The sequence below is a fragment of the Anser anser genome (assembly GCF_964211835.1).
Source record: "Anser anser genome assembly, chromosome: 6".
In the NCBI taxonomy this organism is placed as follows: Eukaryota; Metazoa; Chordata; class Aves; order Anseriformes; family Anatidae; genus Anser; species Anser anser.
This window is the reverse complement of record NC_139726.1, coordinates 30,486,890-30,512,945: the sequence shown is the minus strand read 5'-3', so window position 1 is coordinate 30,512,945 and position 26,056 is coordinate 30,486,890. Positions and strand designations below refer to the sequence as shown.

The 26,056-nt window shown below is 42.9% G+C and overlaps 1 protein-coding gene across 19 annotated transcripts in view; it reads left to right on the top strand.

Moving 5' to 3' along the window:
* The window catches only part of TRPM8 (transient receptor potential cation channel subfamily M member 8), a gene marked incomplete at its 5' end in the record, with an annotated part of 140,709 nt that overhangs the window by 68,742 nt on the left and 45,911 nt on the right, over nucleotides 1-26,056 (top strand). The window contains one exon of one of the 19 annotated variants that reach the window (XM_083841491.1): nucleotides 17,218-17,247. The exons of 16 other annotated variants lie outside the window; for them this stretch is intronic. In XM_083841491.1, the coding sequence (XP_083697617.1) occupies nucleotides 17,233-17,247 (15 nt within the window). Of the gene's footprint in view, nucleotides 1-17,217; nucleotides 17,248-21,621; nucleotides 21,969-22,789; nucleotides 23,071-26,056 lie in introns of those variants that run through there. 2 more of the 19 variants (XM_083841508.1, XM_083841505.1) reach the window with 2 other exon arrangements.

Here is a 26,056-nt window from a genome sequence, read left to right as displayed (position 1 = left end):
TTGCATGTTGATGCTGCACACTGTGAGTGTGGGGGTCCACAGTTCACTGAATAATCCCCTAGTTTTATCTAGTGCGTGCAGTCCTTGTATGAAAAGTGTCTTTGCAGCTGGGTTCATGCGTAAGCTAGGAGGCAAAGGATATAATTACACTTTGCGCTGAGATTTGGTGGCACGCTTCTGGATTTCTGCTCTCCCCCAAGGAGGAGGTGAACTGCTCTGCTCCCCTTGCATCCCACCTGAGCAGAAGTAGGGAGCCAGGTCGGGTCCAGCCAGACAGGCACTTGAGTGCAACACCAGTACTTCTCCCTGCAAATAAGAGCAGTGATTTATCTGACTGAATGGGTTTGGAGAGGCTGAGCAGGATCACTCAGGATCAGTGGTTTCTCCTGGGGGACCAGAGAATTTTGTACTAGGTTTTTAACAAACCCTGAAGTCAGAGATGTGGTTGTCAAACCACGCTCTTGAGATTGCTAGGGTTAACACGCAAGTATGCTCAAATTCATCTTCCATTTGCTGTGCTTTAGGTCCACGTCCACAGTCCGTAATGACGTTGCCATTACTGGTTACTAGACTCTTACACCACATGTGGCATTCTTATTTTCCCCCTTGGGAAAACATTCCTTGGTCTTCAAGTAATGATAGATGAAAAAAGCTAGGATTTTTTCTGTCCCCTAGATTTTTCTCTCCACACTGCTTCCGCATTATCACTCTAGATTTGTGAATTACACTTCTTGTGGCTTTCAGTTGACCCAGGCTCCTGGAGCTGCTCTCGGTTTGTTCATGCAGCTTTCCAAGGTTCGCAGCCTTGAAATGTCAGGAGGTGGGGGGGGTGCCAACAAACAGCTCCTGAGTTTTTGCAGCTTGTGAGACCCAGGGGTTAATGAGAAAGCAATCGCTGCACCTCTTTGCATAACTTTTTGGACCGTGTCACCTCTGATTTATGCATGTTTCTTCTTCCTGTCACACTTGGGTTATTACTTATTACGTATTACTGAAGCCTAGCAGGTGTTAAAGCTTTCAATCCTCAGCTGAGGTCTCAAGTGTGTGCTTGCTGTTATCTGTCAGGGTTTATTTGGCTTATGGCCCTAAGGTGGCCACTTCTGTGATATTCCCTGTGCAGTCATGGCACACGTCTAATTTCTCATTCAGTGATACAGGCACCGTTTTCACTGCGTGGCTGAGATCCACAGCAGAGAGAATTGCCTGGACATAGTCCTGGAGTAAACTTATTTTCATTACAGCAATGCCTGCCAGCGTTTTGAAGCATGAGGGCTTCACAGTGGAATGTCTTTTCTGCATTACGTATCTGTAATGAAACTTAAAGTATGAATTAAATAGGACTTGAATTGAATTGCTAAAATGTCTCAGGGCAAGCTGGTAGCAGAACATGCATTAGAATTGAGGTTCATATGTCACTGGCATTGCAGTGAAACAGGCACCAAAACGTTTTGAATGGAAACCATAAAGCATCCTGTCATTTGAAGACAATAGCTGTGGTAATTCTGAATGCCCCGATTGCTTTTCTGTAGGCACCAGGGGATATTTATCATTGCAGGCTCCTGTGGGCTTCAGATACAGTGGATTTAATCCAGGTAAGTTGAAGCTGGCATGAGTTGGTAGCTCAAATCCTACAAAACAAAACTTCACCTGAATGTAAGTAAAAAGACAGACATAGCTCATGTTTTAGTTAAAAAATCAGAATACACATGCATATATTTCTGAATTATATATGGGAAAAAAAAATAAAAAAGAAGCAGTGGAAAGACTGTAATAAAGCAGGCTAGCAACAACAGCTAATTATGCTGCCTGTCTAGTCCTTATAATTCCAGGAAATACTTGCAAGTTTATCTCAGGCTACCATCAGGGATCTTATGTACAGGTTCATGTAATTACAATGAAATTTTTTGTTGGGTTCAGTCTCGCGTGGCATGCATTTTGTGTGCAATTACTAGCTCAGCTGCTTGGGGCTCTGGATTATTTTGTGCTGATTGTGCAAAGCCTCCTCTGACAGAGGGGAGGAGCTCTGCACCCAGGTATGCACGAGAGGATTCCCTGTGTAGAAAGAAAGCCTCATTTTTGGGATTGGAAATACTGTATTTCTTCTGTATCCTCCATTTTTGGGACAGCCAAAGGAAACTACACCTGCTTAATGCCTCCAGGGCTGGCCAGGGAGTCCATTCAGAGCCCATGTGCAGTGGTGTCTTCTGCTGGGTGCCTGAAATTGGCTTCGCCCCTGTTTCTGTAGGATCACTTCACCCTTTTCCCTGTGCCCCTAATGCTGGGTGCAGGCTTCCAGCTCGAGGGTCTGGTTTATTTGGTCTCAGACTGTCAGGCTCCTAATGGGAGTAGCTGTAACATCAGTGTCCAAGAAAATAGGTGTGACTGGCAGTTACTTTTCCCCTCTGATAATATCATATTAACATTGGATTTTTAAAATACTTCTAAGGAAAGAATATGGCTGTGTATACGTAAATATTCGTATTCCCCTAATCCTGGGCAAAGGGAATAAAAAAAATTAAAGCAGAAAACCCCTTACCACCTGGAAAGAGAGAGCTCTACAGCAATCCCTTTTCCCCTTCAGAAATGGAAGCAGACTGGAAAGTCTCTAGTTTTAGATTTAAGGGAGAGCACTGACAGACATGATATTATATGTTCCTTTCCATGTGTTTTTTTCCCCACTGCTTTTATTATCATTGTTCTACATGCATGAAAATTCCCTCATAAATTTAAGAAATGTAAAGGGGAAGCAGTTGTCAAACTGATTTTGTTCTTTGGAAACGCATCTCTGCCAGGGTACTTGTTAGGCTTGCTCAGAAAGGGCTTTGTAGCATTTTCAGAGCCCTGTATATGACCATATTAAGCCTTGATATTACAAGTACTTCCTCACAGTGTAAGCTGGAAGAATTAAAAAGACCAAATGGTGGCTCTGTATGGACAGAGTGTTTATTGCTGAAGCTGTAGCTGCCTCTGGTGGGACAAAGATAAACCTTGCTTTAGTCTGAGTTTTCTACTATATATTTCTAATATATATATATATATATATATATATATAATCATGCTCTTTTTGACACCTTTACATCTGTGACAATGCCTTTTTTCCCCACCTGGAGGCTGTGTTTGTCACCACCATTCCTCGTGCAGCGTGGATGTTTGCATGGGGCTCTTGAGGACCATGTAGCATCAAGGAACACAGATCTTCCAGACCATGAGGAGCACATGAGCTGGCAGTATCTGGAGATGAAGCAGCTTTGTGGTATATCACAGTCACTTGTAAAACACAACCGTCTCTCCAGCACTCCTTGGAATAGCTCTGGGCTGAGAGGGGCTGCTGGGGCCTCCCGTGTGAGGCTCTGCTGTCATACCATGCCCTGCAGTCACTCTTCAGCTGGGAGGAGGACTCTTTTTCTGCTGACACAACGTCTGTGCGGTGTTGTGTTTGTCAGCTGTTCGCCCCGCTGCCGGTTCATGTATTTAAGCTCTCGTTTTGGTTCCTTAAAAGCTCATGGGGTGGTTGAGAGCGGTTGTGTAGTGTTGCTCAATGCATGTTTTCTGTAGCTGGCTTTACAGAACACCCTGCTGCTTAATTGTCTGTGACTGAACTGGTTCTTTCTTGTGCAGGACACGGACCCCCAGGCAGAGCAGTCATACATACACGTGCTGTATCTGGCTCTGGTCCCCAAAGCAATCTCCTTACTCACTGAGCTTTCTGCTTTCACCAATTTTCTCTAATTTCTGAGCTTGCAAAGCATGTGTCCTAATAACGTTGGCCGTAGCCTGTTATAAATATATGTTAGCCCTGTGTAGATAACTATATGAGCTTTATGAAATAAATATGCAGCTCGGAAGCAGGGAAGTCAGAACATCCCTCCCTCTTGCTATTTTGGTCTAACTTACTGGATTTTCTCCTTAGCTCATGGCAGATTTTCAACAACTACGGAGAAAAGATGTTCAATAAGTATGAAAAGATTTACACTATTCTTCTAGGACAAATACAGCTATCTAGGACAAATATAGCTGTATCCAGCAGCTATATTGCAAATGCATTTTTTGCCAGAAGGTGGCAGAGTGGAAGGTTTTGCATTTACTGTTCCGGGAAGGTGATTGCCTTTTGTCTCAGCTGATTTTAAAATTGCCTTCTGCCCCACAGGGAAGCTGGCACATGTCCTCATATAGTTCTACTGCCAGCCAGGTCAGATGTTGGACAAATCAGAAAAATAAGGTTTGGGCTTTAGGACTGCCAAACAGTGACCTTCCCTGACACACAGTGCTATCTTTGAAGGTAAACTAATCCACTGAAGACATTACAGTTTTTGTTAAAATAGAAAGTCTGTGCATGTAGGCAAAGAGCTAAATGTATACAAGGCTACAAGCTTTGAAACTTTAACCAAAGCATTTAATTAAATAACGCTATTCAAAAGAGTTCAACTAGCTAATCTGTGGCCCTGTTATCGTACTAAATCATAAAGAAGCAACAATGCAAAGTATATTTTTCCTGTTTAAATGTTTCATCAGATTGTGTTTGTACCAATTCCTAGAATATTTATTGAAATATGCATTGCCTAATTCTCCATACACCTTGCAGAGCTGGCATATATCTGGAGAAGAGAAATTGAAATATGTACTCGATCTGTTCTTATTACCCAATACAGTGCTTTTATTCTGTCTGTAAGGCAGGCATCAATCTAGTACTTGCAACAGCCTGCTGGAGCTGGGGTTTGTGTCCAGCTGTCACAGACGCATCAACTTTGGAACAGCAAAAGCAAAGGTCCTCCTGCTGTGTCTCTCTGCTTCAGGATGTAATGGACTGGTTCACTCTGTGAACTGTTTGATCACACCATGCCTTGGAGGATGCTGCGTGTGCTGTGAAGAGAGTAAAACGGGATTCCTGAGCTGGGGGCTGCCCTTGCCAGTGGTGCACAGGCAGGACACAGTGCTGGAGCTGGCTGCAGGGATCTGGGGCTGTTGGAAGCCCAGGACAAAGTGAGGAGATGGACCAGGGCCAGGACCATCCAGTTGGTCCAGCAGCAGCAGCAGAGGAGTTGAGGCTGTGGGCAAGGTTGCAGCCACAGTCCAAGGCAGGACTGGAGACAGGCCTGCCTGCCGCAGGGCTTGGTGCAGGACTGGGTGCCCATGGCCATGGGTTGGACTGCAGATAAAGGCTCCTGGTATGTCTGCTCAGGGCAGTTAAAGCCTATTTACACTCAGGGTCCTGGTAGTTTGCAGTGTGCTGATCTTTGTGGTTGTGTACTTAGCTCTCTCTTTCTTCCAGCGGTGTCTTCATTGATTTTTCCCTGTGCTGATGCTACCTGGAAAGCTTGCTGCTCCCCAGGCTTTGTAAGAATGGGAAATGTTTTCACAGATAAATATTGATTAGGCAATGAAGTCCCGCTTTATGACTTTCCACATTCAAACAAGGTTCCCAGTATCGCTTTGAGAAGCAAGGACAAGATGTATCAGGCAGCCTTTTCTGTTGCTTAAGTAGGTCAGTACTGGTCTGCACCCCAATTTAATGGATTCTAAGATTGCTCTGATCTAAACTGGTGTTTTAGCAGTAGATAGTCTTTTGAGGGTGCTATGGCTGTCCTATAGTCCTTATTGGCCAAGGATAATTCCTTTGCAGAAATAAATCCAGGCTTACCAACTGACTTGTACTATGTAATTTGTCATCTGTTGGCCAACTCCTGGTCCAAAGCTCACTTCATAGGTTACCTTCTCATCTAATCCTTAGCTGGTCGCTTCTTATAGCTGGATCAAACTGCAGTACAGTAAACACAGAGTTGAGACAACATTCCAGCTTGACAATAAATCATGGAAGCCTCTTCTCAAATGTAGGTAGGGGGCTGTGTATATTCCACCCTAGCCAACTTGATTATGCTCGGGACTTGTGATGCTTTCCCTGTGATGTACTGCACAGCACCTTGTCTTGAGATGAGACACCGTACAAGCAACAGTAAACTTTCTCAGAACTCAGCTGGGTTTTGTCATGCTTGTGAATAAAATTCAAGATTCACCGATTTCTGGTCTTTTGTGGACTGAACTGGTGTTGAGCTTCCTCTTGTCACTTGGTCTGTCTTTTCTGTCCTTTCTCTTCCATATGGCCCCTGAGATGCACTCAGACACTCAGAGGCCCCTGGGGTGCCAGCCTGGCAGGACAGAAAAGCTTCCTGCCTGGACAGTGGCACTGCCATTCCCCAGACCCGATGTGCTTGGCTCCATGTGGGGCAGCTGGGGCTGAGGACATGTTTGATTATGTGAGTGAGTGACCTGGGCCTGGGAGCGGGGGAAAAAAGAGAAATTGAGACATCTTAAAGGAACTGGAGACCTCTGGGTTGTATGAAAAGGCAGCTGGAGGGTTGTGGGTTGCAACTGATGACATCAGAGGACCCACTGGGGACTCTGAAAGAAAATCGGAGGCCAGTGGTCAATGAGGAAAGGTAAGGTTAAAAAAAAAAAAGGCCCTGCACCTAGTGATAGAGCACTAGTGAAGTGCACCTAGAGATAAACACGAGGGACGAGGAACTGACACTGGGGCTGCTCTGCATCCTCCCAGGTCCCCATGTTTCTCTATAGATGTGTCTTGATGTAGGTGGTTGCCCTGTGCTGGCTGCAAGAGGCAGAAATGGACAGGCCTCTTCGCTTCTTTCCTACGGCTTTGTAGGACCTCATTTTTTTCTTTTTACTTAGGTGAGTAAAAGTCTATGCAAGCAATCTTTGCTGGAGTTGGCATGGCTAATCTGAATTTCCAGTGCCATAGCAGCCTCAGATATTTCATAGTAGAATCAGAGCTGTAGAATAATGTGACTGGCTTTAAATCTCTGCTTTAATGGTGTGGTTTATATCACCTTTCTGGTATGTGACCTTGTCTGAGTTTTTTTCAATTACGTCCTGTAGCCTTAACGGCACAGAATCCATTTAGAAAGTAAATTGATATCCCTTTGACCCTAAGGTTTGGGGGGTTTAGGTAACAGGATCCTGTAATGGAAAGATTAGCTGAAAAACCTGTAAGCACTTCTGAGCTCTGTCAGATGGTGTCTGCACTTGAAATTCTGAAGAAGCGTACACTTCTTCCCCTTGCAGCCCACACCTGCCACATGATAACACCACTGAATGTGGGCTGATGTACGTTTATGTGCTAGGCAGCCTCTTCTGAGAGGATGGGAGCCCAAGGGGTCCAGTGAGGCTCTGTTGTGGCCTAAGCTGGTTAGGCAGCGATGTACCACACGGCTGCCTGCTCCCTCCCTTCCTCCCAGCACAAGGGGGTAGAAAATCGGAAGAGCAAACGCAAGACTTGTGGGTTGAGTTAAAAGTACCTCAGTAAGCAAAGTTAAAGATGGGTTATTAACCAAAAGATGGAAGAAAAGGAAAGAAAGAAAAAAAAAGCCAAAGAAACACAAGCCAACAGTGATAAAGAGAACAAGTGATGCAGAAGTGTCGTCTCCTACAGAGCCAGGCTGAGGGAGCTGGGGGGGTCAGCCTGGGGAGGAGAAGGCTCCGGGGAGGCCTTGTAGCAGCCTGCCTGTGCCTGAAGGGGCTGCAGAACAGCTGCGGAGGGACTCTTTGTCAGGGGTGGGGTGATAGGACATGGGTAATGGCTTTAAACCAAAGGAGACTAGATTTAGATTAGGTTTGTGGAAGAAATTCTTCATTCTGAGGGCGGTGAGGCCCTGTCCCAGGCTGCCCCGAGGAGCTGTGGGTGCCCCATCCCTGGCAGTGCCCAAGGCCAGGCTGGCTGGGGCCTGCTCTGCTTGAGGGGTCCCTGCCCATGGCAGAGGGGTTGGAACTAGATGGAAATTGCATGTAGGAAAGAGGTGTGCTTGGGAGAGAGCTGAGACCATGCGATGCAATACTACCTCAGCAGGCATCTTCCTGGTACGAGCACTGTTCGGTGACCCATACTTAGGTAGGGTAGTACATACAGAATGGCAACTTTTTTCCATCCCGGTAGTAAACTGTTGACATGCAGGCAGTGTAATTGGGGGTGGTGAAAAGACACCATGAATCTTCAGAGCCAGATCTGCCAAGTGAAGGTGACAATTAAGTTGCTTTATAATTCTATTATCCCCCAAGGCCCTCGGCATGGAATAGCCAATATTAAAGCCCTCCCCCATTTGGTACTCAGCTGGTACCATCGCAGCACTCTGGTGTATGGGAAGTGCAAATGCATTTGTCATCCCTGGATCATGTGTGGGAGAGGAGCTCCTGGGCAGACCGAGGTCTTTGGAATGAGAGCACCTGCTGCAGAAAGGCTTCAGGAGGGAAGACTGGGGGCTTCAGAGGCATTCACTGAGGCCTGCAGGGACATAAGGAAGGCAGACGTTTTGTAGAGACCTGGAAGACCATGGAATTTGTTGTAACTCAGAATATTGGGGTTGGACAGGTAACAACCCTCTCTGCAAGTCAGGAGAGAGGCTTCTTGGCAAATCCTTGTCCTACTCACCCTGTCTCCTCTAGTTTCAGGTAGCAGTTCTAGCTCATTCTTTGATAACGCCTATTTTTTTCCTGTTTAAAATTTCTTTGGGTATTTTGGATGAGTTCAGTATTAAAAACAAAAAAATCATGTAGACAATCCTACAGGTGATTGATCCAGGGATACTGCTGGATTAGACTTTGAGGTCAGTTTGACCTTGACCCTCCCCTTCTGGGATTGATTAGATGCATTTGGTACTGGTAATTTTATGAAATATATATATGTACATAATCTGTCGTATGTGTAGTATTGATATTGCTGTTAAAGTATCGACAAGTTTGTAATTGATAATAAGTATATGCACTGCCATAATATTGCTAGATTTGTTGAATATATAATACCAATCTATATTGGCTGCTATGTTGCTGATTTTAACTACCTCTAATTGCCTTCCTACTAGCTCTAATTGCTGATGCTAGTTATTAGTACCATTCTCTCAATATCTACTCTCTATATATGCTTTCCTGGTAATATCTGTAATAGCTTGATATCTAAATCTTATATATTTACCTTATTAACCACAATTTACTTGCTAGTGCTGATTTGTGGTAATCTGGAGGAAACAAATTATTAGAAAGTAAAGCCTCTGTATCCTTCAGTATTCCGGAATCCTGTGAACCTGCTGTTGCAATCTCTATATACCCTCACGTCAGATAACCCTTAGGTTGGGGCAGATGGGACACATTTCTCTCTGGATTAAGGGAGTTTGAGGCACTTAAAGTAAGAGATTTTATATGCAAATGCGTGTCCTTTGTTACTCTAGGGAGTTTAAGATTTGTTGTCACAAACAGCAGAGTACTGTAGGCTAGTTTCAGCTCAACATCCATGTGGAAACCAGTAATGAGTAGTGTCCCTCAGGGGTCTGTGCTTGGACCAATGTTATTTAATATTATCGTTGATGACCAGCTTTTCTCCTGTAGCAACAGGACAACGGGCAATGGTTTTAAACTGAAAGTTGGTTTTATATGCAATATAAATCTAAGTTTTTCATGATGAGGTTGCTGAGACCCTTGAAGGGGTTGCCCAGAGAAGCTGTGGATGTCCCACTGTTCAAAGTGGTGTTGGCTGGAGCAACCTGGCCTAGTGGGAGGGGTCCCTGTCCATGGCAGGGGCTTGCACTAGGTGATCTTTGATGGTCCCTTCCAACCCAAACCATCCTGTGCTGCTATGAGTCTATGATCTGATTAAAGGAGGGATTCCTTTTCATTGAGACCCCTTTGCTGTGAGCATTTCCTCCTTTCATAAACCTTGAGTGGACTGTTCCTCTCTGTCGTTCATAGGAAAACTAGGATAAAAGACAACTTTCTGCCTACCTGGAGGGGCTGGGCTGTTCTCTCCTTTCATGTATCAGAAGCAAACTTGTTGTGCCATTGCCTGGATAAAGCAGAATCGCTCCTCCGTACACCTTCATGGACTATTTTTTACAGAAGTATCTGTTAGACACCTCCTATAAATATCCATAATTTTCTGGGTTGTCTGGCTTTCATCAACCATTTTTCTATAGAGGAAATCCTTTGCAGTCTGGCGTCTTGCACTTCTTTTTGCCTATCCATAAAGCTTTAAGACCTGCTCCTTACACTTTCCCTAGGCTTTTCCTTGTTTTTGAAAAGTCCATCAAATAGCTTCATCAAACTGCTTCTTGGTGCATTTCAGGGCCTCCTTATAGCTGTCTTTTTTTGTTTGTTTGCTTGACCCTGACCATTCAAGACGACTGAGTTTGGAAATGGATATCACATGGAAACTGTCCTCAGCTCTCTCTTTTTTTGTGTGCTTGGATAATCCCTTCTCCCCAATAGTTTATCAGAGTGGATAATAGCCTGTGATTACACCTGCCCATCATGATGGTGCACAATAAATGGTGGAAGTGAATGGCAGGTTCAGGCTCTGCAGGTGATTGATATGGTTCAGCTCTGGTAGTTGAAAAGCCAGAGATTCAGATGAGTTCGAAGATGTGTTGTGCCCCTCTGAACATCTTCTTGTTGTCTCTTTCCAGGAACAGCTGTATTTCTATGAGCTTTATTCCCCAGACCTGGTGCTGGTCTGCGTTTTAAGATCATCTAAACTGTTGTAAAGCCTTGGTTGAAAATGAGCACTGGATGCATATATATGGCTAGATGTATATTTATGGCAAAAGCCTGTATGAGTGGCATAATAACTTGAACAGTGTTTTTTGAGAGGGGGCTTTTGAAACCTTGAAATGACGATAGCTTACCAATACTAGTCATGCATATTTCTGCTAGCAGCATCTCCTGCTTGCCATCTAACAGCTTTCAGAGAGAAGCTGCATTTGAAGTGTGGTTCTGAATAGCAGCTCTTATTTGGTCTGCTGAATCTTCTTCAAGAATGGAAAATGAAAGTCCCATGAAACTTTAAGCACCCTCGTTGTGTTGCTGGTGTCTCACTGTCACTTATGTAGTTGCCTTTCTCATGCTATATAGGGTTGCACAAAACTGTAGAGGTATGGGGAGGAAAAAATACTGAGATTGAGGCTGCAATGGACTCACTGGGTGTTTTATTACTTGGCTAGAGAGGAATAATTAGTAATAGAAGTAACTTCCTAGGGCAAGAGTGGTAGCTGAGCTGACTCGAATGTTTTTTTATTAGTATGACTGATATTGCTCATGCTGTAGAACTTCGGCAAATGTTTCTGAACTAAAACCTCGAAGGTTGAGTTCTTCAATTTTGTCACATCTACTGGACCGGTTTCGCCAACAGTGCATGTGACAGGTATATCACACAAAAATGTCTGGAATTCAGGGCAAAGTAACTTGTCCTTACACACCTCTGGCAGCTGGTGGAGACAAGCGTGTATCTTCTGTGAGGCTACCTTATACCAGCATGCTCAGGGTTGGCTCAAGAAATCTCTGGGCTAGTGAACAGATGGATTTGATGGAACAGCATAAATTTATTTTGACTGTGAAAACGACGCTGTTGAAAATCTATTGGGTCCTATGGTTCTGATGATGGGGACAAGTGTGTAGAGCATCCCAAGGGCTCTGTGAGAGGAGAAACTAGTCTTTTTGGCCCATGGAAATTCAAACTCCTGTGAAGAGAAATGCCTGCCTCTCCTGTTTGTCTTCCCCCGGAGTGTCTCTTTTCCTGCATTCGTGGTGAATCAGCCCCATGTATACGTACATTTGCTCTTGGCTTTTCTCCCTTGCTCTTAAAATTGTGACAGTGGGAGCCTGCTTAGAGAGGGAGCCTGCTGGGAAGGGAGCAGAGTAGTATGCATAGAGTGGATTTGAATAACAGAGGTCGGAAGACTTGCTTTAGAGATGAGATTTTCAGATACCAAGTGTTGATCTAGCCCTTTCACCATTTAACCTTGCTTTCTATGTGGTGGAAAATTATTGCCCCCATGTTCTTGCTTTGTTCTGTTACAATACTAAATACTCTCTGAGAGATGCTTATCCATGCTGTTAATGTGTAGTAATGGGATTGCTATTTTAAAAAATCGATACAAATATCACACTAAAAAAAGAAGAGTTTATAGATTAGTCTGTCAAAAGCTGTTTTAATAGATCTGTCTGACATTTGAGACACTTTCCCCAAAAGTACACTTTCAGTTTCAAATTACTTTTTAAATGCTGCTGGTTGCAGATTCCAGGCTAGCTAATACAAGTTGTTAATGGTGAAAACCTTTCTCAGCAGTTCCAGAGAAACTGGAAATCATAAATGCTTTCATTATTTTTTCGATTGATCAGGAATGTGTTCTCTCACAAATGAGGGAGTGGCAGCTCCAAACACATGCTTTGTGTTTGTGGTTTCAGCTATCTGGGAGACTGGAGAAGCTGGAGAGTTGAAGCTGATGTGAAAGTTTGGAACAAATCTTTCTAATACTTCCATTTGCAGTGTGAAAAGTTGAATGATGCTGTCTTGATTGAGACTCTTATTTGAGATGAAAAAAAAAAAGGAACTGCTAGCAGCTGTATTTATAATCTAGGTATTTGAAGTTCTCTTTAAAATCTTTCCAGATTTTAACAGTATTTCTTACCCTTCTCATTTCCCCAGCTCTGTATGGGGCGTCTCATTGATCCTTATCTGTCAGTACTTTGCAGCCTTTCTTCTTCTCTGCTTCCTAAAGGCTTATTAACTACCAGTAACTGTAGTTGTTCATCAAATTCAGAAGTACTGGGGCCACATCTTTGGTGTATCTTTCTGGTTTTGATACCAGCTTCATTCTAGTTAACAGTGGTTCTGACTCAATAGAAATAATTCAAAAAATAAAAAATCAAAGTCCAGTTTGGTTAGTTTAGCTTTTCCTTCAGTACCGGCCTTTTCCCTGTCTTGTGTAACCAAGTCTCCTGATTTGTTCAGCAGTGGGCCCTGATTTTCCCTAGTCTTCCTTTTGTCACATGTGCTTACAGAACCCTTCTCGTTGTCTTTGACATCCTTGGCCAGATTCAACTCCTTTAGGACTTGAGCTTTCCTAACTTCATCCCTGGATACTCGGACAATGTCTCTGTATTCCTCCCAGGTTCCCTGTCCTTGCTTCCACCCCCTTTGGGCCTCCTTTTTGTGTCTGAGTTTTGCCAGGACCTCTTCGTTCATCCACACAGGTGGATTGAGCTTGGAGGAGGTGCTCCTTGAATAGGAATCAGCTTTCTTTGTTCCTGCTTACAGCCAGGGCCTTACCCTACTAGGGCTCTTCGAAGCAGATCTTTGAAGACTTCGAAGTCTGCTCTCCTGAATCCAGGAGACCACAGTCCAGGGTTGTGATCTTGCTTTTACCCTGCTCCCTCCTCTCAGGATCCTGAGCTCCACATGGTCACTGCAGCTAAAGCAGCCTTTGACTACAGACCCAACAAGGCCCTCCTTGTTGGTGAGTGTCAGGTCCAGCAGATCACCTCTTCATGTTGGCTCCTCTATTACTTGGGTCAGGTAGTTGTTATTTATGTACACCAAGAATCTCCTGGATTATTATGCCCTGCTGTGTTGTTCCTCCAGCAGATATCTATGTATCTTCTTGAAGTCCCCTTTAAGGACAAGGGCCTTACGGCAAACATAAATCCCCAGACCCCAAACTCTTTTTGGTCTTGGGAAAACAGTGAAATGTATCAACGAGTGGATTGAATTCAAGGTTTGCTTTAAATTGCTTCTCTTTCATTATAGTGCTGCCTATTGTACATAAAGTTAAACTTATAAACTCCCCCTGTAAAGACTTCAGCGCTGCTTAGTGTTTTTAAGCACATAGGCTTGACAGTGGTAGCAGATTAATAATTTACAGAAAATAATGGTCAATGAAAGAAATATATTTTTGCTAATTACTCAGAAGCTTCTGCATACATTTTCCATGAGTGTCTTTTCCTTGCAGGACTCTGAAAAAGTATATTTAGTGTTTTGTTTGCTTTCAGCTATGGTTTTCAGCGGATATTGACTGAAACAATGACTTGATCAGTCTGACAGCCTCCAGGGAATTTTGTTCCTTTGACTGTATCTCTCTCCTTGCCTCTCCCTGTGTGCTGAAATTCTTGGCAGAGCTGGCAGCTCTATCTACTAATTTTGCCTTTAATGCTTCTTATTTTAAGACTGTCCTCAGCTCAAAACTTTTCTGAACAGTCTCGTCTAGGTGGAGGTTTGGTGCTGAATTTGACCTTAGTTAATTTTCTTGAAAACAGTTTCCTCCCATCACTGGGGAAGAAGAATTGGTCCTACTTTTCTCAAACTGACTTTCCAGCAGCAGCTGTGCTGAGAACAAAGTACTGTGTATTTTAGAGGGCTCAGAGTCAGCTCCTCTGTGTGGCCACTCAAACCAGGTAATTCAGTCATGTTTTCCCACCTCAAACCTGGAGGGTGACTACTATTTTTTAATGTGGACTTGGCAAGAGTTCTCCTACAAAAAAAAAAAAACAACCAGGACATAACTAACCCAATGCACGTGTGATAGGCAGTTTGTGAAGTCATTTCTTTCGTTTTTGAAACATAAAGCTTGGCAGGCTGATGAAGAGGGAGTTCATCTGACTTCTTTCATCATATGCTCAGAAGTCACCACACTATAAGTAGAATCACTGGCAAGTGAGGTGCCAACACTCTTGTCACTGTAGGACTATAAGAGATGAGCTTTTTCTGTTTGTCATTGGATTACCTACTGGGAAGTATCACATGGAGTCTCAAAGGGAATGGGACAGAGCAGTGTGTGATGCTGCACTCAGGCTATTGCAATGCAGAGGAGGCTATCTGTGGCTACATGGGCAGCTGTAACAGGAGTTTACCAGCATCGAAGGCATTTGTTTCTCTGCCTCTGAGCACCTAATCTTGATCTCTTTCCTACGCATGTCAGCCTGAAGTTAAAAATAAACCCATCTCCTTTCTAATGTCGTCTCTTCAATTTTCAGAATCCTGGAGCATCTTGGGCCAGTTAACTAGCTTCTCACAAAATGTACGATGGAATTGTATTATTATGAGGAAGGACTTGGGAAGTATGCAAGTGAGGTAGTGGCTGGACTGAGGAAAAATAACTGAGAACTGTCATGCTGACTCTGGCAGTCCCACTCAGTCTTCTACAACAGCTACATTTGCACCTGTGCAATTTGTAACAATTTGTAAGTGAATTTAGCTTGAGTCCACATCTGTTCTGAGCTGTTAAAGCAATAGTGCAGTATCTGCTGCCAGAAATGCTGTTTTCACAAAGTTGGGGCACCCTAAATGTATTGCTCTGGATGACCTGCATTTTTGACCACACTTTCCAACTGAACAATATTCCTGATACACCCCTCATGTTAGCTCCTTGGGATGGATGCTTGCTGTCCCATTTTGGTTTATGGCAGTGGGAGAATAAAACCAGAAACCAATAGGACTTGGACAAGTTATCTCTGACTGCTATTCACGGGTTGGTGGTAGGCAGCATGTTCCTAAAAGTGTCCCTTCTGGTAACACTTTTGTTGAAAAACCTTTGATTTCTGGGTACAGCTTTTGTCTGGATTAAAAGGAGAAGCTCCACATTCAGCATCTTGTGTGTTCTAAGCACTCCAGAAATGTTGCACTTAAATTTCACATCGAGATGAAAGGAAGTCTAATACAGTCTGGTATTTACTGAAGGCAGAAGTCGAGCTTGAAGATGTTGAAATCAGTGCTCTGACACAGATGGGAGCAGAACTGCCAGTTGTCGGGACTTTTTGAGTGAAACAAAGTCAAACTGAAGATACTTGACAAACACCCTGCATTGCAGAGCTTCCCTCTCATTTGCTGGATTCCAAGGGTCAATGTCTCAAAGCAGTGTATAAAGACAAGGCTGTCTCCACTTGTTGATCAGTATCTATGTAGATGGCATGTGCTCTGGTCCATTCTCAGGAAAAAGAAATAAATATCCAAGATCACAAATAGTAATTGGGAAAATCTCAGCAAGGAAGAGAGGTCTGACGTGGAAAGTAGTCTATGTTGATCGGGAGAGTATGGAATCTCCACCAATAAATGTTTTTAAGGACAGATTCATGAGCCATCCATCAGAAATGAAAAAAAATCTATCTGATCTGTCTTTAGGGAAGGAAAAAAGTTATTTATCTCTGATCGTTTCCAACCCTAGTTCTTGTTTACAATAAATGCATTTTCAGTTGACTTTGGATTGAGCCCTTGTTTATATAGTTTCACCAACCCAACAGTTTGACCAGGTCATTGGTTGACTAGAAAGCAGCTTTGCCAAATGATTTGAGGGTCCTGCTGGACATGAAGTTGAACATGATCCAGTAGTGTTCTGTGGCACCAAAAGAGCCAACGACATCTTGGGCTATATTAGCAGCAGTATAGCCAGCAGGTCCAGCAAAGCGATCCTTCCTTTCAATTCAGCGCTTCTGAGATCGCTGTCCTTTCCCTCTCCTCTCATTACATTATTTTTGGTGGATTTATTTCATTTTTTAAGGCTTTTACAGAAAGAATCTGACAGTGTTCAGTTCATACCTATTAATATTTCACACAAAAATGCACTTTTAAAGCTTTCTGGGCTAACATGCATATCAGTGATTTCACCCATTTTTTTCCCAGTGCAATGTACTCTCACATTATAAATAAATACAAGTGTCTGCATTTAGGAATTTAAATTGTTAAAAAGGATTTTAAATGCTAGTGAAACAGCAGAATAAGTAATAAAAGAGGGTAGGACTACAACTTTCTGTTCTGTCATAACCCAGTTTTCAACTTCCCATAACAATAGGTCTTTATACCCTTGCAAGGTGACACTTAAACTTGTCTAGGAGACTTGTCCTCTTTAAGTGAGCATAGCAGGACACTCAGACTAGTAAGAAGTGGTTCTAATAAATTTGGACAATGTTAGTAATTCCTTTTTGAACAGTTCAAATATCTGTAATCACTATACTATAGCAATTTTGCACCAGGTTATTTTCTTTTTAATGTGCCATTTAGCGTGTCATTGTAGACTTGATGGAGTAGTGTGTTACATCTTGGAAAAACAGTTGGTTAAAAATAACAAAATTGCTTTCTGTAATTCATATTAAATCCTTGTGACTAGAGCAGCCAGCTGGAAATGACATTCTACATGGTTTTCCACTGAAAAGGAGTAAGAATCACAGGAGCTGGTACCTTTTATACAACTTTGATTGACCTCCAGCGGTGCACCTGCCTACCCAAATATAGAGAGAAATGAGTAAGCAGCAAGTGTTGTTTCTTCACAAAACCATATCTTCTGAGCAATTGTCTCCACAGACACAACTTTAGCTCTTTCGGCTTCTCCAAGATCCATAAAGACCTTGACCTCAAAGAAGCTCTGCTATTTGTGTTTTCATTGCCAGACTTATACCGGAACAGGATTTATCATGCCTACGCTTCAGGTAGGACTCTGGTGTAGTTTCACTAGTTTCATTGACCTTTCTTGGAATGAAAAACACCTTCTGAAGCTGCTCATTTTACGTAATCTTAATATATTAATTATAACTTCAACTGTGTAAGTAGCTCAGTTAAGGTAATTATAACTTCTGGTTAACAACAAGAAGTGAAACCAACAAATTGCCTGTATTGTCTGAAAGAAAAGAGACTTGTGGTGGCTGGTAGGTGCACAGAGCATCCCAGTACTTCAGGCACAGTCCTTTCTGCTGGGAGAAATGAGTAAGTTGGGGTCTTAGCATGGAGAAAGCCAGGTCTTCCAACATTGCAGTGTAGGTACTAGAGAACAGAGGGAGAAACCAAACCATGTTCCACATACAAACCTCGGGAGGGACCCTCCTTTCTTATTTCAGCCGTGACGTACTTCCTTTCCATTTGTTTTGGGCACAGAAATGACTCTGTGGTGGCAAGCCACATGAAGGAGATTGCTCTCTGCTCTCCTTCAGGCTGGTCCGTGTGAGGGGAAGGAGCTGGTGCTCTTCACCCACGCTTAGTTCTCATGCACAGCCCCGTAACACTGATGGAGCTGGTGCCTAACTTGATGCTCAGCCTGTGATTCTTCTTTTCTTCATCAGACCCCACACCTGCAACGTTTTGTCCTTATGTAGGCATGATCAAGGCATAGCCCTTGAGCTGGAAGAGGATGGGGAAGGGACTCAGCTGAAAGCAAAGTGCTGCCTTCTTCCTTCTCCCTGCTCTCCCCAGAAATAGTGATAAAAACAGAAGAAACGTACAGGCCTGTGTGTGATAGTCCTGGAGCTGTTTGCACACGCTCTGAATCCCTGCCACAGAATCTACAGCACTGTGTAGCCCTGAAGTGGATGCCCAAGTATCTAGAGGAGGTGTTAGCCATCTGTTTTTTGGCCAGGGGTGCAGACTTGTCCTGAGTGCTCTCTGTGTAATTGTTTCACTCCTCCTTTTTAGGGTTTGCTCTGTAGCGTTCTTCCAAGCTTTAAGTCCTCAGATCTTTGCATTTTCCTGCCAAATTTCTGCTGTGGTCTTCTTGTAAATGCTTCAACAAGTCCTTCTTCCCAACCTGCTGTGTCCCTGCTGGGACAGCTGTGTTAGCTCAGAGGTGTCTCATTTCCAGACCCCTTATTTTGACTTCATACTCAGAAGTTTAAGGTCTGTAGCTTTTATGTTGCATTGGTGACCAAGAGAGATGTGATCCACACGTACAGAAGTAGGAGTCAGATCTCCGACTTCTTTGTCACAAAAAGTGTGTGTGTGTGTGTATAAGTCTATCCTTGTCCTTTTACTTAACCTGAAGAGCTTACTTTATTTCAGTGCATTTGTGGGTTCCTTGCTGCTATAATATTGATTTGCCCTCCCTGCAGCATCTTCCGATGTTCTCCTTAGCCACTGATGGGAGAGACAGTGGGGATGGGATTGAAATGACAGGCAATTATTCTTATTTCTTCACAGGTTTGTTGTGTAGTTCATGCCAACTATGTTCAAGGTGCTTTTGGGGAGAAGTGCTAATGTCCTATCTCGTAGTTCACATTAAACAATTTTAATTGCTTTCCTCTCCCTCTCTTGTAACACTTCAGAAATACAGTTGAGCTGAGCTGGAGACAGGATGAAACAGATTTGTTTTCCCCAGGGGAGAATGGATCAGACTGTCTCCTCCTCCGAAATCACAACATAACAGGGTAAAGAGTCATACAAGCTGTTATTCCTGCCCAAGGTGAATTTCTGCAGTTTGGATGAAAAGGGAAGAAGTGGGTCATTATAGGAAGCCATAAAAGTGGGCAGGATGCAGTGGGCCAGGGGGTGCAGAGGGCAAGTCATGCACAGCAAATGAGCTCCTGTGTGAAACTGCATCTGTAGAAACGTTTCCTCAAGACTGTTAGTAGACTGTAGCCAAAGCAAAATAAATCCAAAGGGATTTCAGTAATAGAAATAGGTGGTGTGTCTTTGTGTTTGTTTTTTTGTGAATCTCCATGTAACACTTTACTTTTGTTTCTGTAATTACTAAGTACCCTGGCTGTTCCATAACAGTATTTGGCATCTTGTTCTCTCTTGGTGATCAGTGGGGAGAATTTTGATGAGGAAAGGATAGCGATGACACTCAACAGATTAAATATTTTACTTTTTTGCCCATTTGATCCATCATGCTTGGATAGTGCTGCAAAGCCCATCTATGCGTTTGCTTGGACTCTACCATGAGTTTTGGGTGGGAACAGATGACCTCAGAGTATTTACAGCCATTGAATGCCGTAGCATGGTGGCTATACTGTGAAACTCCATAAACCTACCTCCAGTAAGACATTGTCTTTAAACAGAGCTAGTAGCATGCGGCTCAAAGCTCAGCCAAAAGAACTTTGATCCTAATACGGATTTCACAGCCAATAGTTGGTAATTTTAATGCTGTCAGCCCATGACAGTCTATTTATTTGACACTAAAAAAAATCACTCAGTGTGGTGAGGTGAGAATAACTGAGTTAAACACAACAAAAAAAGACATTACAAGAGAATGAATATACTGGTCAACTTCACAGGTGCGCTGTCAATTCTGCCTTCAGCAACAAAAAGCTAGTTATAAGCTCTCATCGGTCCCGGGTTGGAAGGTGATTTACTGCCAGCTACTGATCTCATAGCATCTGCCTTTCTGCAGAGCGGAGACTGCAGGGTTCAGAAATCGCTGTAGCTCTTCAGGCACCATTTGACTTAAATCTGCTCTTTGCTTTATGCTTTTTATTTTATTTTGTATTTTTTTAAAGGATCATAATGTTCATTTGTGTGCAGAAGCATCTTTCTTCCTTACAGTCTCTTATTGGCTATTGGTGCAATGGAAAATATTTTTATACCTACGTTTGCTTTCCATTTCTTAGTAATACAAGTGCTTCCTGTATTTTGATACCTGCATAGATAGTGGCACTGGTAATATCCAAATGCTGATCCTGAGGATTTTTACTTCATTGATCATAGAAACATAGCTCTTTGGACATGATCTGAAGAAGAATCCGTATTAGCACCGTTTCTATTGTTCAGAAATACTAACCTGGCTTTAGTCCCAAACTGGACTCAAAATAAACTCAAAATATATAAATATTATAATATATATATAATATAAAAATATATACTAAATTATAATATAATACAAGTATGAAAATATATAGATATTATGAAATATAAACTCAAAATACTCCTTGGAATGCTCTGTGAATTAGGAAAGACAGCAAGTTCTGTGGCATTTGGCAAATTCTCACTGAAATTTCTCCAGTGGAAGTAGAGACCTGATTTTGCTGGAATACAGGAAATATTAGTGTATTTGGTGTAGGTTTGGAATACAAATGATAGCAATTACATCTTAGATAGGTATTCTTAAATCAAGAATGCAGATGTGCTGGAAAGTGTGAATTAGTGCTAATGGAGGAGTTCTTGTCTTTGGAAACTATTGATCATCTTTTCCTGGGGAGATTAAAAAACTCCTAACGTGTTCAGAGATCATTTCTGACTTAGCTTGGGGTGCATACTCCCTCATTAGAAGTACAGGTGGATTTGCTACATTTGAGAGACACGAAGCGCTCCCAAAGTCCATTTTTGCTATGCCCAGGACCAGGCAGAATTCTGCAGTTGCTTTTTTAAAAGAATGTTTGAGGGCCCCTTTTATGTGGCTAGGGTGCTGACTGCAGGTATGAACCCCAGGTAAAGATTCACGTTCAGCGCTTCAGTAGTTTTGGTGTGTGACCACATTGCTAATGTCTGCCTCTGAAAACTCTGTTCCTGTGAACAGAAGTGTTTTAGCTACCTCTGAGCATTAGCTGCAAGTCTTTGATATGTTTTCTTATGTTCCTGAAAAGTAGCAGATCACGGATGGATTATGTCTTTGGGCTGAACACACATGGCAAAAGCAGACTGAAAATCCCTCCTGACTTTAAAAAAAAAAAAAAAAAAAAAAAAAAGTCACTGGAATGTGCTGTTCTAGTGCAGATTTACCTCCTGGATGGTGAAATGGCATCCCACATTGCTGGGTACAGGTTGAGTGAGGAAATTAAATAAAGGAAACCTTTTCCTTCAGTTTGGCAGAGCCCAGGAAATAAAATACAAACTGTAATAGCCTCCAATGGTTTGAACTCTACCAGTTTTTACTACAGCTTAAGGTAGGCTTCATGGGATAGCAGCTCTTACAGAGCAGGTGAAGTGGAATGTGTATGTAATGCTTACAGGCGCTGCCTTTAGTGAGGACTTAAAGTTCTGCATGGTAATCATTTTCTGATTAAAATGAGCAACATTTAGAGTCTAAGCTCCTTCTGCCCTTTTGCTCCTTATTTCATAGTTGAACCAACTGGATAACCAAGCCAAGAGGGAAGGAAAATGGAGGAATGAAGTGCATGGTAGCTGCCTGTTCGTAAGCCATTAATTGCTAATGTGCAGTATGTCTAGCAGGGACAGGCATATCACTGTTAGAAACTGCAGAGTGAGTTAAATGAAATCTTCTGCAAATGCAGATGTGTGTACAACAAGGTAATGTGAGATTTAGGGTAAGTAAAGCTATCTCTGTCACAGAAGGAAAGATTGCTCTGAGGACGGGGAAATCCAGATCCATTCCCTTTCTTGCTGATGCTGCTTGGCACCACCATCTTCATGCTGTCACTGCACGGTGTGACACGAGGCAAAAATGCTTCTGAGCCGCCTTACTCCTCCTGTTGCAAAAGCAACAGAGGTACGTTTGCTGAGACTTTCTGGTGGTTATCCACATACATGTCTGGGCCCACTTTGACTGCATGCTGGGAACAGATTCCTGGGAGCATCATTCCCTCAGTTTCAGAGAGGAGAAAAGCCTGGAATGGGGTGCGTGGAGGGAGCCCAGCACACACCAGGGGGCTTTTGAACCTGGATGATTTGGGATCATAATTCAGACTGCCTTTGCACGGCTTAGTGACATTCCTGATTACCAGAAGCTAGCACCTTGAGCCTCTACTTGTCTTTTATGGTTGCGTTTTCAACACAACACAATTACAGGTTGTGTAATTACACCACAGACTGGTTTTGTCTTGGGCCTTTTGGGCAGTATGGCTTTTGTTCTTTTCCTCCTGTGGTTCTGGGGTTCCTGACGTGTTACCACTTCTGTCCTCCACGGCTGGATGCAGTTTGTCCTTTGCTTGCCCATCCACGGCAGTGCAAAGTAAAATAGGGTTGTGGGGAGTGGTTGAGCTGGACGCGGGGTGACATCTGTCCAAAGTGGTTGACTAGAGGGATGTACGAGGTAATTCAGCAGCACACGGGATAACTCTGCTTTCCACAGGCGGAGTGGGCTGGGAACAAGGTGGCTCTCCAAGGAGGTGCTGTGAATTTCATGGCAATAGAAATTACTTTTACCAAAGCGTAGAGATTCATGGCTGTTCATTTTGGAACTGTAAACATTAAAATCTATTTCTTTATTCCCATAAGCATTTTGTTATATTTCTAGCTTTTTAATAGAGCTGCTGATTAGATAAATGAGCTGCAGTATTGTTATCAGATTCTACAGTACACTGGCAGCAGGTGGAGCAGAAACTTTGCTGTTCTCCACCTCCTGCAAATAACCTGCAACAGTCATTTATTTCCCGTGTCCAGCTGCCATTATGTCTTCCTCCATCATTAATTGGTGAATAATCCTGCCGGTGCTTGCTCCTGTGCATTTTCTCTTCCACTGTGCCCTCCCTTAAAAGGAAAGCATGACACAGATTGAAAAAGGTGGGGCTTTGCAAGCCGAACTATATCAAAACCTTCCTCTTTGGGTAATGATTTCAGTAGGATTGCTGGGGCATGTTCTGGAGACTTTGGTAAGTGCTCCACGCTGGTACATGATTAGGCTTTGTTTTTATCTGTGCTTAGGAGTAAATACTTTTCATACGCTGAGTTTGAGGTAGCTCTACCTCTGAAGTTTGGCACTGTCCTTTCCTTTTTAGAAGCTGACACTTAAAGCCAGTTGCTAGAATTATGTTTATGTAAATAGTGGTTAGATTTATCTGAAACCTTTCTGGAAGTGGAAGTTGGTTTTGTTTTTCAGTTGCAGACAAGATTTTTAAAAGCCTATTTATTCAAGTCTCTTCATTAAAAGTTATTGTTTATGACTTCTATTTTTTTCCCCGTTAGACTCTTCCAGGATGAAGATTTCCTTGGAATATGCTCCTCTAAGTGCTATGGAAATCATATACTTAGTCTTACAGTTTAGAGGATTATTCTTGTTTTTATCTGATGTTTAGTATTCTCAAAAACTTGATAGTTTAAAAAGCTTATGTTTTAATGCAATGGTCTGTGCTCTAAACAATGCCTTCCTATATATTTAATTGTTTTGAAATCTGATCAAAAATGAATTGCATTTGCCTGTTACATAGACTGCAGCTGTCACATCTATTAAAGTGTGTACAACTGCTATTATTTCTAACACTTGTGGAGTTAATGAGTTTCTCTCCCAAATATCTGCTAAGCACTGTGGTATCAAAAACTTGAAATTGAAATTGTGGTATCAAAACTTGAATTGAAATATAAGTCTAAGATTTTCAGTGTTCCTTTGCACTCTTGCTAACTTTTTTCAATTTGTTTGCAGGCTATTCAGTCTTATCAATTATTTAAAAATGCAGGGAGACAAACTTTGAATTTCTTTAGCGTTTTGAATGAATAACTTAATGCCCTTGTTTCCATTTAATCTTTTCTCTGTACAGTTATATCCATGGCCACTTTTCTGGTGTTAACTTACTAAACAAATCAACAGGTAAAGTAAAACTCAGCCAATAAATGTTGCATAAACCCAGACCAACACATATTTCTTCTTGCACAACTTTTATCTCAAATCATGCCTTTTATAAACATTTTTCTACATCAAAAATCAATGATGTGAAATGGTGAGAATTGTATACTGGGTTACTTGGAACTTGTCTCCCAGTGCAATTGTCAGACATTCAGTTAAATGAGCGATGTGGTGGAGAATGCTTGCTTTTGTTTTAAGCAATCTAGTGAATTTTAGGGACAATACCCTCCCAGTCATCACATTCTTGGTCGATACCAGAATTAGTTAGAATGCTCTTTGCAACCTCCTAGTGCTCTGTAGCACACCTCTGTAGCCTGGACCTGAGGTTCACCCTAACGAGGGGCTGATCCTGCCAGGAGTTTGCAAGTGGGTGCACATTCACTGTGCCCCACACAAACCCACTGTGGGGAGGATTTAGAAACTGGCACCCCCAGCAGCTGGCACCAGGTGCAGGGGCCGTGGCCCCCTCCAGTCTCACTCAGTAGCAGGCATGCGGTTCAGAACAGAGATATTTTAGAAAGAGTTGATTAGGAAGACAGCACAGACTGCAGTGGTCAGCCAAGCCAGCCTGGTAACCAGCCCTGTTTTGCATGCAACCAGCTCCTTTTATACCCTTTTCTGCCCATTTCTCCCTTGTTCCTCCCCAGTTGCCTTCCCCTCACCAGCTGGCACAGTTCTGCTGACCCTTCCCACCCAAATTCCCAAACCTCAGCTTTGCATCCTTAGCAGTTGCAAAATCCCAGTTTGCCTGCAGTTTCTTGGTACCTCACCAGTTAGAGTGCCTGGAGAGATTTCTTTCTTGTCATCGTCTCCAAGTGTTTTTTGTCAGGTCCGTGTGTCTGTATATTTTGTGTCTGGCTTGTCCCTTTTCCCTCCGTTTCCCAATTGGCATGGTCCCTGAGCAGATAACCTCGCTGGAGGAAACCCTCTCACCTGCCCTCATCATTTGCAGTACTGCAGATTCATGTGTGCCATGCAAGCTAGCTCACCATTGACTTGGGAGGCCTGAGATGAGTTTTTTTAACTGGTTGTCCTGCTACTTGTGTTTTGGGGGGGGTATATGCATAGTCTTCCTTTCTTCTTTTTCTGCAAGGAGCCATGCATTTGAAACAGGGCGCACTCTTTATGGAACAGCAATGCAGGCTCTGCTTGAAATGCTGTGCTCTTGGCCATTCTTTGAGAGATTGGCATTGCTCTTCCCCTTGTAACACCCAGATGGTGAACACTGGCTTTTTTGGTGAATTCTGTCACTCCATAGGTGCTGCTTCTAAGCAGTCACATTGAAAACTGTGTCTCAGCTGTATACAGGCACCTTTTTAAGCATCCTGCTTTCACACGACACTAGATCAGTGTGGCATAAATGAAGTTTAAACAACTTCAAAAGCTGAAGCCGTACTCTTAACACGGGGAAAAAGAAGAGAGACTGTGATCCCAGCTAGGTCAAGGAGTTCAGATGGAGTTGCTGTGGCCTCCCGTACACAGTAATAACGCTGAAGGAGTCAGTTGTGCTCCCCTTCAGCAGGAAATGGTTTTCAGAGTATTTTTATATACTAACTATGATGTATAAATAGACGTGTTTCTGTGAAAACTTACCTTTTTTCTTGCTTTCGGAGATGCTCTATTTACGACTACAGCTTCCAGCTGCTTTTGCCTGTCCTACTTTGTCGAACACCGTGAGTAAATAATTTCTCACTTGTTAGTTTTCGGTCCTCAGAAATAATATATTCTCACTCAGGACTGCTTCATTAGAGCTGGAGAATGAGCGTTCCTGTGTCTGGGAGGCTGCTGTTCTCCATGTGGTGCCAATGGCACCTGGGAGGCAAGCCCAGTATACACAGTGAGAAGAAAAGGCAGGAGAGAAATTAGTATTGAAACAAGTGGAATTTGAGCTCACTGCCATAGCTGGCTGCCAACCTTCCTTTTTGGCAGATCTTTTTCAATATTTTGTTGCAAATAATGTATAGGGAATTGAAGCACTTGCTGTTAGCATAAAAATAAATTTGTTCTGTGCTTTGGGA